This window comes from Phyllostomus discolor, chromosome 4 (assembly GCF_004126475.2).
Source record: "Phyllostomus discolor isolate MPI-MPIP mPhyDis1 chromosome 4, mPhyDis1.pri.v3, whole genome shotgun sequence".
Lineage (NCBI taxonomy): Eukaryota > Metazoa > Chordata > Mammalia > Chiroptera > Phyllostomidae > Phyllostomus > Phyllostomus discolor.
Window position 1 is genome coordinate 32,506,971 of NC_040906.2, and position 12,967 is coordinate 32,519,937.

General features: G+C 39.5%; 1 protein-coding gene across 3 annotated transcripts in view; it reads left to right on the top strand.

Annotated features, from left to right (window-relative positions):
- The window catches only part of HECW2 (HECT, C2 and WW domain containing E3 ubiquitin protein ligase 2), a 353,554-nt gene that overhangs the window by 211,564 nt on the left and 129,023 nt on the right, over positions 1-12,967 (top strand). For all 3 annotated transcript variants that reach the window (XM_028508950.1, XM_028508951.2, XM_036023148.1), the window contains 3 exons: positions 3,029-3,104; positions 7,788-7,957; positions 10,487-10,629. In XM_028508950.1, the coding sequence (XP_028364751.1) occupies positions 3,029-3,104; positions 7,788-7,957; positions 10,487-10,629 (389 nt within the window). The remainder of the gene's footprint in view (positions 1-3,028; positions 3,105-7,787; positions 7,958-10,486; positions 10,630-12,967) is intronic.

A 12,967-nucleotide genomic window follows, 5' to 3' on the forward strand; every position in this document is an offset into this window, starting at 1 on the left:
TTTTCTGAAGAAGGCATGTTTGCAGGGCAATCTGAAGGATGAATAGGACTTGCTTAGGTGAAGAGAGGCAGGAAAGAGCATTTTAGGTAGAGGGAACAGTATGTGCAAAATCTAAGTACTCTGCTCACATTTGAATTATATTTGAATTCCCATTGTAGTGAACATAGTACAGAATATTAAAAAATAACCCACATTTACTATATAAGACTTAGAAATTCACAAGGAGAAAAACAATTGTCAACTACAGGTCACATAGTAAGCACTGGAACATGCTTTAATTAATATATAAAAAAGAAAAATTATGGAACTAGAAGTGTAGAGCTGTTTGTAATAAAAACCCTTTGAAAAATTAACTGTGTGTGAAATTAGACAATAGCTTCCAAACATGATTTTCTGAATTCTGATATTATTTTAGACTTGAGCAAATTCAATGATCAAATATCATCAAAGGCAGTGGGAGTTTACAGCTTGGTGAACATTAATCTCATTCACCTGATTTTTACATAGAGATTATTCTTTCAAATCCTGCGGATATTTTGGAGATAATTAATTTGCTTCAGACAGGTTTTAGAGCACCTTCAAGCCTCACTGATACAGCACTCGAGGTCAGAATGGACTGTGGTAGTTGAAAGGGTGTCTAATGGAACTATGTGGTGATCCATAGATTTCCGACCCAGCTTGAGATGGTTGGGTCTGCATCCAAAATCGAGAAGCTGCACCACATGGACACCTCACTGTGAGGGTGAGCGCCGTATTTGTACCACAGCGTGATGGTCATCCAGACCTATGGCCTGTGTTTAGTTATTGAGGCTGATTAACTGCATTGACATCCACAAAGCCTATTTAGTATGATTATTCCAGGACCAGCTGCAAACAGTAGTCCTGGAAGGAATAACAGAGAAACTCTATAGGGAAGGAAGTGAGCAGACATCTTAACCTCCTTTTGCACGTATCCTTTTGCAGTGAATCAAGGAGAAGAAAAAGTTGCGTCTTTTCTGTTGTTGGGACTTTGACGTCATTGTCATTCATCCAGAGTACACAGTGATATGTATTTCAGACACTTGGAACAGGAAATCCTTTGGCTTTGGGACAGATAAAGCCTACCATCACTCACCACCATGTATTGTTTCAATACTGGTTGACAGTGTTGCTTCTGGGTTTTCCTGGAATGAATCTAGAGAGTGAGTTTATTTAAAAACCTCTCTCCAAACAGGGAGTGCAGATGTGTTTATTATCACCGATATCCCTACTTCTAGTGGTAATGTTGGTCTTTCCTGGCTTTATTGTCATCGGTGACGAAACTGAATTCTTTGAGGACTGTTTCAGATGAGCATTTTGCACAGTTGTAGTAAAGGACACTTTCTCTGTGACTTCTGTGAAGATGGTTTTACACTAGCCTTTTGCCAGACAGTGAATTACATTTTAAAACCCAGAATTAAAGGACATTTTCTTTTGTTTCTATAATATCTTACAATATTTTAAATAGGTTTTAAGTAAACCTATTTAAGGTTTATTTTTAAAAGACTATGAATCTTTTCAGTTCCGTTTAACTCACTTTGCATGAGTAACCCTCAGCAGGAAGAGACATCACGTCTTCGCGGGTAGCGAGCACAACTCCCAGGGCCCTGTGGTCCACTGGAGGGAGGCCAGGGCCTATCGGCTGTCTGGCTCTGGAGGGACAGGTTGCTGAGTGTCTCAGATGTAGTGTGCACTGCCTTGCTGTTCATCACTCCACAGAGTAGTCCAGGGTTGTATGTGGTGAAAGCAGGAAGAGATAGTGACAGCGATGAGCTGTCTGGCCAGTTTGCTATTGTCCCTACTCCAGTTAACCTGGGGGTGATGAGTCCGAGGGGTGGCACACACTGCGATAGAGGGTAGGTACTCGTTGAGAACCAACCCAGTGTCATTGGGGAGTTGGTTTTAGGGATGGAATGACATAAAGGTACCTGGATGGGACCCTAGTGCATTGCAAATGACTAGGGAAACAGTCAGGAAGCAGTTAGGTGTCGCACAAATGAGTTTTAAGTTGCAGGAAATAGAGAAGAAAGTAGACGTTTATATTTAAACATTTGAATGGAACTTATTTTGAAATTTTTCGGCTTTTCTTGGATTAGTGAAAGTTTTATTTCTTGGTGGTGTATGATTTTTGAAAGGGGTGTGGGGAGTGCCACACAGATACGGTGAAAGGGTCCAATCTAAATTTTTGGGTTAAAATGCAGTTTCTATTTCCTGACTATTCAAAATACATTCTGTCTTGCATCCTATCTCTTACAGTATTGTGTAATTTTTTTTAGACAACCATGAAACTTTTTTCCTAGTTTGACATAAACTGAGCACTAATTGTACATAAATTGAGAGAAAGGCTAAATCTGCTGTGTGGTTGATAAACAACTGGTTTCAATGAGATATGTTGTACTCAAAGGCTTTTAGGGAAAGCTTCACAATCCAGTAATTGGTATAATAGCATTGTAAATTATTGTTACAGCTAATTATAATAGCACGTGCCATGTACCTGCAGCCCCTGGAGGGTGATGTGACATCCACGTGGACACGCAGAAATGTTTGGCAAGAGAGGATGATTCTACATATATATGAATGAGTCTGATGAAAATCATCCGTTTAGTTTATTCCAGGTTTTTCTAACAAATCTGAAGGAATTTGATGCTTGAATTTTTTTTTTAGCTGAAGGAATGTTTTCAATTCACTTCATTTAATATAAGCACATTTACTATGCATCAACTATATTCTTTTCAGAGAACTAAAAGGACATAAAATAAGTTGATTCATATCCCAGGGAATTTAGAAGCTCATATTGGTTTGGGTAAATATTAAGCTTGGGTATGATCCTTTCTCTCATCTCTGCAAGTCTGCATTTGTATCTCAATTCCAAGGTGTATAGCATATGAAAGCCATATACTAAATACATGTTTGGTACAAAAACATCATATTTGTAAATACATGTGATTCTCTAGGAAGGTTGAGCATTCTACTCCTGTGAAACTTCAGATGACATGCTTTTTGTCTGCAGATGGGGGCAGAAGGCATGGAAGGAGGCGCCGCAGGGACTCAGCATTCCCGGAAACTCGTCAGCTTCACGTTGTCCGGTAAGGCTGTCTTTACTTAAGTGTGACGTCCAGTTTGAAAGTGTGCCATTTTAAAGACATGAATATCACTTCTTTCTGCAGATTCTCACATATGATACGTGAACTAGTAATTTATTTATTTTGGATGTAATACTCCTGAAACTCAAGTATACCTTGAATTAGATAATTGATATAAACTCAAAAGTTATTTCTTCCACCAAGTTTTCTGCTGGTAAAAAGATTGTAAATTATGTATAGTTACTTTCAAAAAAATCTATGTTGTAGTGCGTCAACCCCATGCTAGGACTTTGGTTATTAAAACTTATTCATGTTGACCTCATGTAGAGAAAGGAAAAATGTGGGAACTTGGGGGGAAAGTCAAGGGGCTCTCCTATTTCTGTGGAGAAATCCACATAAAAATTGGAAAGTGCGTAAGACAATTTTCTTACTTTCTGGTTACTAAAATATTCTAATCACTTGTATGTTTATCATAAAATGAAAGCACTGGTTGTGAGTTGGAATTCATTTGTGATTTACAAGATGTATTTAGTCGAAAAGAAATGGGACTCATGGACATTGATAATGGTGTGGTGATTGCAGGGGGGAGGGAGGTGTAAGGGAACTAAATCGTAGTGGAAAAAATACAATATAAAGATTAAAATGAAATAAAATAAGTGGTGCCATGCTATTATAATTTGAAAACAGAGATTTATATAGTTGAAACTAACAATTAGCCCTGGCTGGTGTGGTTCAGTTGATTAGAGCATTGTCCCATAAACCAAAAGTTTGCAGGTTCGTTTCCTGATTGGGGCACAAGCCTAGGTAGCAGGTTTGAGTCCTGATCCCCTGTCCAGGTCCAGGTGCCTACCCCTACCACCCCTGGTCTGGACATGTGTGGGAGGCAACCAGTTGATGCTTCTCTCTCACATTGATGTTTCGTTCTCTCTCATCTTCTTTCTCTAAAAGCAATGAAAAATTGTCCTTGGGTGACAATGAAGAAAGAAAGAAACTGGCAGTTAAAAAAGGAGTAGAAAAAAGTTAGTTTACCACCAAAGGGAGATAGATTTTCATAGAACATCAGTTTATACAAACTGAAAAATTTCACTCAAGAAAATATACACACTTTTGTATGTGTATACTGGGTTTTAATGTAAAATCTTACTTTATATTTAGGTCACTGTCAAAAAAGTTTGAAAACCACTGATTTTTAAAAAATTAATTGGCGCCTGGCTGGCGTAGTTCAGTGGATTGAGCGCAGGCTGCGAACCAAAGTGTCGCAGGTTCGATTCCCAGTCAGGGCACATGCCTGGGTTGCAGGCCATGACCCCCAGCAACCGCACATTGATGTTTCTCTCTCTCTTTCTATCTCCCTCCCTTCCCTCTCTAAAAATAAAGAAATGAAATCTTAAAAAAATTAATTGGCAGTCAAAAAGTCAAGAATATGCTCAGAAAATCAGTATTTGAAATGGTCTTTTAAAACAGACAACTATGCTATAACACATACGAAATAAAATCTAACAGATGTCCTTGCTGTGAGATGTTTTCGTTTTTCCATCGGTACACTGCTTCTGAAATTTAAATTAGGCTCACTTGCTTGGATGTAAAAAAACATGAATGAAAGTAGATACTCTCAGAGTGAGCGTCAGAAGGCTGGTCTTGAAAACAGACACTGCGTGATGCACACTTGTGCACGTGACACAGGGGCCTGGTTAGCAGTTCGCTGCTGGCCGACGGCCTGCTGAGCATCCCTGTCTGTTCTCGCATGCTCCTCCTCCTCCCTGCATGAGGTTACTTACTATGAAAGCCTTCTTTGGTTTTGTTTTCTGGCAAATCTCAGAGATTGTAAACCGGTGACTTATGGCTCAAATTTGTCCAATAAATATGTTTTGGCAGGAACCCTCGGGGTTTAAATATATCTAAGTTTTTAGAAGGGCACTTAGAAGTGCCACTACCTGTGACACTCCCCTAACCCATTATCTGTCTCTTGAAAACATTTGAGTCGGCTGCCTGTACTTTAGACCTGCACAGGCCTAAGGGACCGCAGGTGCAGAAATGCTTCCTGGTAAGCAGGGAACTACTAGCCAGCCCGCATGGCTCAGGAAGTTTAGTTTGACCATACCATGGTTTTCTTAGTTTAGAGGCATTGCCTTATGCTTGCCAAGGCATTGCCAAGTGATCAGTATCATTCTAAATATGATACACACATACTGATTTTGACTTCAGAGGGGTGTTAATGAACTCACTCTGGGAGAATGACCACCTGGAAGATGAAAATCCCAGGACATTTTCCTAAAAAGTAGGACATAAGCTTTGGGGCACAGTCAAATGTTTGTTCTTTAAATACTTCTTCCAAAACATCCCATCTCAGTCCACATGGTGGCCAGCTAAAAATAGGCCTTGTTTCCTACCTTATAGTCAGACAATTGCAGATGTTATACAAAATGGCTAAAATGATAGAATATGAAAACAGTTCTATAATGCAGGTTCTAAAATATTAATCTGGTTGTGTGACAGTGAGCGATAATATTTATCCAAGAGCACGTAAGCTCTGTGGAATGCTCCCTGCAAATGTTCTGCTCCTGATTCTCTGTGGATGAGCGGGGCCACAAATCACGGAACTCTACAGCAGAAACAGAAACTGGGTTTTGATTGATATCTTAAACCTCTTCTCCAAATAAAACTTTAAACCACGATATTTAACATGTCATTCTTTTGTGACTTTGAGTCCTTCACTGGTCTATTAGGTGATTTGGATATTTATGGGCAATAAAAGAGAGAAAAAAGAGCAGAAATGAGAAGGCTAAAGGGAACTGAATGATGAGACTACACATAATTGGTAGTTGATTGCATTGCTTAATGAAGATTTATTTGTACATTGTCCCTAGTGGAAAAGTTTGGTATGAGGGTTAACAGTGACTTCTTTCATCACAGTGCTTAATCTTCTGATGGAATTCTTTGTGTTCAAAGGAATGTTTTGCATGAATAATTTAGCTCAGTCAGACTTTGTGGCAGCCATTTCCGTACATGTTATTCCTCATTTACTGCAAAGAAACCGCTTGTTTAGAAGTAGATTTAATATCTAAAGAATATAATTTTTCTGTGCTTGAGTCTGAGGTGAGCATAATCAAGAAAGTTAAGAAAATAAGTATGTAAATTGCATTTTTCTCTCAAGGCATTTTATGCTAAATAAAGCCAAGTGAAAACATGTAGCATTATTAAATTGATAATAAAATGCAAACACATTAGGAAGTGCCAGGGATGGGAACTGTAAGGCTAATGAGATTACAGCAGTTTCTCTGAAGTGTCTGTCTAATTATTTACTTGTCTTTCCCTCTCCCACCGGTTTTCAGATCAAAGATTTTGCTCCGTTTCATGCGTTCTTTCATGTGTTTCAAGTGTTCTTAACGTAACGTGCTCTTGGATGAATATTTTAATCTTCACCAACGTATCAGACTGCCTCCCTCTACTGCCCGTTGTGCATCATGAGACACTCCCGGTTTGTTTTCATTGCACAGATATCTAGGCCACAAGTAGCTCTCGTTGGCCTAGATAAGGAGGTGAACCTCCTCCAGGGAGCAGTCCCTAGAGATTATGGTTCTATGGGCAACCCCAGTCCAGTTCTATCCTTCTGAAAAGACTTGGTGTATCATAAATGAGATTAAGTAGGATGACCTTGCTGACCTCCTGTCATTTAGGGTCACTCTTCAGGGTCTCCTCCTCAGCTGATCTGGATAATCCAAAGGTCTTTGAAGGTTCATAGGCCACCTGCAGAATTTCTGTCTGAATCAGTGGTCAGGGCCTCCCTACACTGAACATAACTTCGTAGTTACAGAAACAGTCTATTCTTGCAGAAGCTTTCAAAAGCACTTAGCTTTCAGGCTGACCTTATTCAAACTGATATTCTCAGAAAAGTGTTAGGGACTCTGTCAAGCCAGCTTTATTTCCTGACATTTTTGTATCCCTTAGCTCGGCCATTGACAAAAAAAGTCAGTTTCTTCACTAATCAGACTTCAGCCAGAACTTTTAGTAGCTCATAGTGTGTGAAATAATAGCTGGTGAATCTAAGATGAATTATAGGACATTCATCAAATATTTAAGTTAATTAGGCAATTGAAAGCATAACCTCACAACCATTTAATACAGCAGGTAGCATTCAGATTTCAGAAACATCACTGGTCCCTGTTTCTTCCTAGTGTTCATGGCACTTGTGGAATAGATGTGGCACTTTAAATGGGGTGTAACTGGATGTGTGCTCTGAAGTGTCATCCCCAGTTAAACCTGGGTCAGTGTATTTCACATATGTCTGTAGAAGATTTGTTTTTCTCTCACGAAGGAAACTATTGGGTTTTTAAAAAATAAATTTTGACTAAGGATTTCTCTTAAGATACTGTTTGAAATGCTGGTTGCCAAACCACATGTGTGTTAGAATCAAAATGGTTCCCAAGTGTGTGTAGGTGTGTAAGATGTAAACATTGGGTTTCCTTTTTATAGCCTGTTAGGAAGCCCCTCTGCTGGAACTAGTCATAACCCATTTGTCCTCACTTATATAAGCAATTGTAGCATGAAAAACTTCGTTAGTGTTTTACCGAATAGCTTCTATTTAGAGCCTTCTGTATGATTATTTAAGAACAAATTGTTATTGAGTGGCTTGTCCTTCCATCCCTTCCTTTTCTCCCTCCTTTCTGCCTTTCTCCCTCTTTAAAGATCTAAGAGCTGTTGGGCTGAAGAAAGGGATGTTCTTCAATCCGGACCCTTACCTTAAGATGTCCATTCAGCCCGGCAAGAAGAGCAGTTTCCCCACGTGTGCCCACCACGGGCAGGAGAGAAGGTCTACTATCATCAGTAACACCACTAATCCAATTTGGCACCGCGAGGTAAGGTGATGCTCAGTGGTCTTGTATTTGACAGTTACTGCTGAGCTGAGTTTGGGTGTGGACGAGACGGGTGAGGTGTCTACGGGATCTCAGAGAAAGAGAGCACAGTGAGAATGAGGTACTCCCTTCCAGCCAGGGCTGGGTCTGGGATAAGGCATGTGAGGCACTCGGGTGCACAATTTCAAAGATGCCAAAAGATTCAAAAGTCAGATACAGGGTCTGGCAGAAATAGTGCCTGCTCGAGTGTGGTTGGTAGAGTAATAATATGGGTGTAATAATTTATAGTTTTAATTTGAACATTTCACCTAAAATGTCACATGGTATGCTTGAGTGTGATATTGTTATGTCACAGAATTACATGCTTATGACTTTGAAATAAAAGATTTTGCAATAAGAAAGGGGCATTATTTGTGCCGGACCCCTGCACTTTAATGCAATATATATATATATTTTTGTATGTTCTGCTGAAGTGAGTTCATGCAACATTTTTTAAGTCAAAATCAATGCAAAAAAAAGAGAACAAAGTATTAAATTTTGAAGTAAGGACGGGATCAGTAGCAATGCCTTTCAGAGTCATATTGGACCTTGAGGCAGAAGGAAAAGTCTGTGATGATGATTCCATTTTTATTTTAAATTTTGATTTTTTTGTAGCACATATTCAGTACAAATTAAAGGAATTTCTCTGCCTGCAAGCTTTGGTAAATGTTTTTTATATTTCTAGATTTCAGTAAGTTAAATGAGCCATTCCAAGAGTTGTCATCTCGAGTGAGGCCAGACTGTGTTGATGGTACTTCACACCTCCCCGCAGCTGCACTGTGTGACTAGTCAATTTAGGGCACCTGTCGGGGGAATCCGGCAAAGGGTTTTCTCACAGAGCTACGGAGAGTCAGAGGAGGAGCAAGGAGACATCATTTCCCATCTAGGGAGCAAAACTTGAGTTCTCCCGCCATTTCTTTGGGACCCAAGGCGCATATCAAATACTAGTTAGAGTGTTTATGGATAAACGTTTATTGGTATAAATAATTAAAATAATTAAATCATTCGCTAAATGTTTAATGATAATAACAATATTCTAATGACATTGTAGAAATATTTCCCTGGAGAGGGCAGTAGCTCAGGGACTCTAAAACCAATTGGAGAAAAGATATGGCTATTTGAGAACTTGCCAGCCCAAGCAAGATGTTTCTCTTGGGCAATTTTTATGGTTATTGAAATAGATAAATGCATGCTTTCTTATTACTGATTTAAAAAACTAGTATATACTTAGTATCTCCAAATAGAAAATCATTTTTAAAGACATACCACCTAATTTAACACATTAGAAAACATAACATTTATCTCAATAAGAGCTCTAGAAGGCAGAGTGGATCTAGTAATGACACTAGCAATAACTTCATTTTCCTCACATGTAATATTTACAAAACTCTTAATCACACTACCAATGTGCACCTGATAAGGGGTGGTTGGCACAGGAGGGAGGGTGTAAGGGATGAGATTATCATCTGTCTATTTTTGTGATTAAGAAACAGAAGCTTGAAGTGTTAATGTAACTATTTAGAAGCAGAAGTGATGCTTAAACTCAGCTCTTCTATTCTAAGCAAGTGCTTTTTTCATTAAGCCGCTCACTAAACTGCACGGCTCTTGGGAGGACTTTGTTAAGACTAGATAAACTCAGTGGTGCCCAGGTGTGATGCTGGCTAGCACTAGTCATGTCACTGTGGCTTCCTGGGTGCTGTCAGGGAAGATGTGAAGTGATTCAGGTGAGATTCCTGAGATCGTCATGTTAAAAAGAAAGTTTTACCATTGTAAAGATAAAATGAAGCTAGTGTATGTGATTTTCCAAAGGAGGAAATCTCTCTATATAATGATATTTTCTATGATTATTAATCTCTAATCTTATTTTCTCCAGCGATAGTCTTAAACAAAACAACAAAGCTTACCTTAACCTCATAATTTTATTTTTCTGTCCCAAAGGAAATGACCCTGTGTGCCTTTTAAATTAATTTCGACTTAAACATTGGTTTTATTTTCCCATTTACCAAGGAAGCCATAGTATTCTGTAGGTGTTCCTAAAACACTTTAACCATTAAGCAAAGTGGTGTTTTAACCTGTATTGTGCAACTTCTAAATAACATGGGGTAAGGAATTAAAATTGCCATTAACCAAATGTATTGGTTAATTCTAACCCATTCTATAACAGGGTATTAAGTGTCAAAGAATTCAGACAAACATGGTGAGTACTAGAATTATATTGTGCGCAGGTTAATATTCAATAGCATCTCCTAAAACTGTGGGACTGGGGAGGGGCTGATGACTGAGGGGCTGCCTTTGTCATGCAGATCCTTGGTGGCTGCTGCCTAATTGCTGTGCACGTTGGTGGTCGCGAGTGAGTGACAGACTACCCAGGGCTGCAGACATCCCCAGCCCTGCAGACTGTGTGTCCTTAGGGTTCAAGATACCATTTTCTGTCATATAAGGGATATGATTTCATGTTTGCCTTTTAAAAATCAACCTGTTATCTGTTTTCAGAAATATTCCTTTTTTGCACTTCTCACTGATGTCTTAGAAATCGAAATTAAAGACAAATTTGCCAAGAGCCGTCCTATCATCAAGCGGTTCCTGGGGAAACTGACCATCCCAGTCCAGAGGCTGCTGGAGCGGCAGGCCATCGGGTAACCAGCCCTCGCGCGTGGGGCCTCTGGGGGACTAGTCTGTGCGGAAGCAGCGGAAGTCATCCTCTTATTTTCAGCCCTCCGACTTTTCTTACCGATAAGAAGGGATGACATATTTCTTTTAAAAATGAAAATGTGTGTCCATTAAAATGGGTAGGACAAAAAACCAGTTTAATTATGTGCCATTTTTTTTGTGGGTATCTGTATTTTCCAAGATGTACCTACCGTTAGCATTGTGACATCTGATACCGTAGTGCTCAGTTGTTTTTGCTCCAAGTGCCTCTCACTAGATCAGAGCCCTGGTGTAGGGGGACACCTCCCTTATCCTGGTTGACCCCATCAGAGAACTTGTGGTTCCTGAGAAACAATAACCACCTTGTCTCAGGGCCACTTAAAACAAGACGTAAACTCTGAGGAGGTATTATGGTAGAAGTCCTAGATCTATACATTAGCTCAGACAACTAAAGTTTACTTTTGGTGTCTGTTTTCTGTCTGTGAGCCTTTTGTAAGTTGTGGAGAAAGTAGTTAAGAAATTATAATATGCCTCCATCTCTTATTATAAGCAGTCTATTTGTTTTTATATGGTAAGTACCAGAAAACGGTGGTTCTCTGAGGTAGCACGGGGGGCGGAGCTTTGGAATCTTTCTCGTTGTCAGAGAACATTAGAGCATGCGGTGGTGGTTGTGGTAGGAGGGGGAGGAGGAGTAGCGGCAGCAATAGCAGTAGTAGTCGTGATCATGGCAGCAGGATCAGTAATAACAGTCATTACGGTAGTTGTAGCGGTAGTAGTAAACAGAAAAGATGCTGAGAGCTTCCTCTGTGTCAGCGATTGAGTTCATTAAGCTCATTAGCTCATGTAATCTTTTCAACAACTCTGGAGGGTGAAGAAGGGAATTATACCAATTTCAGAGATGAGGGATTTGAGGCTAACCAGCAAGTGGTGGCACTGGGGCTGCAGTTCAGATCAGCCTGCTCTAGAACCTTGGCTTCTCAGCAACACCGTCAGGACTGGCAGAACGGGCAGATCGCTCTAGCTAACTGCGGAAGGGTGCTCACCTGTATTCACTCTGCAGCTGACCAACTCTGTCCACATGTCGTAGTTTCCTTGGGTGTTATTTTTCTCATCTGAAAAATAAAGCATTTAGACCAGATCATCTCTAAGACCCCTTAAAAATCTGAAACTGAGATTCTAATGGATTCTAACTCTCTGGCCATCAGAGGCAATGGAGTTTGTGGGTGAGTCAGCCCACATGAAGTATAAATATTAGACTGAAATTCCAGCAGCCTGGCTTATCTGATCTAAGCCGGGAAATCCAATTCTCTTTAAGCATAATAATTATTGCTTCTAGAGGAGATAATGTACTTTGGAAAGCTTTTAAAAATATTTTTAGGATTTATGGAAAGTGAAAGATTACAGAAAGTGAGAATTAACTATGGGAAATGTAGCTGCCATTTAATTTATGTAATAATTTACATAATAAAAAGTGACACTTGGCAGAAGTGTCAATTTATGTACACCAGTAAGAATGATCAAGGAAAAATAAAACCTTGTCAGTGTTTGAAATTGTTGTTCACTTGCAGGCTTTTTCATTTAGTCCTTTAAAGAACTGGATGCCCAGAGAACTGCCAGTGACTGCGCCCATGTGTACGGGAAAGAAGTCCAGCATAAATTCATAAAATATTACAGTAATGAAATAGTTCTGTGTATGTACATGAAAAGCATTGCCTGATACAGGTGCTTAGGGGGTTGCTTTATTAAAAATCATACATACTACATATCAGTAGATCAGATACCAGCATCAAAACATATATTTCTGACCTGATTATTGTATTCCATCTAGTAAGTGATACATCTTGAAAAATGCTGGGTTTTCATTCTTATGTGTTTGGTAGACTGAAAGTATCTGAAATAGCCGAGGTTTTCCAGGGTGAGCTAGAACTCCTTACTAATTACCGACTTTGAGAGCATTTGTGTGAGTCTGGCAGTTTTCAGACAGGCCCGCATTCTGTCCAGAAGCACCTCACTTTCCCATGCTTTGTTAATTGCTCTGATTATGTTAGTGAGAAATGTTTTAGTCAGATAGCAAGAGTTCTTTGGCACTTACTCTTTATAATTACATATCATAATAGTATATAATTTATTGTTCATAATAATGTATCACGTCAAGAGGCAGGATGAGTCAGATGAGACCTGGTAAGAACAAGAAGGCAAGTGAGCCCCTGACAGGCGCCCAGCACAGGATGAAACCCTTGACTCAGAATCTCTCAGTACAGAGGATTTCCTGTATTTGTAGGCTGAATAATTGAATTGAGTAACTTGTCAGATTGGCTAATAAAC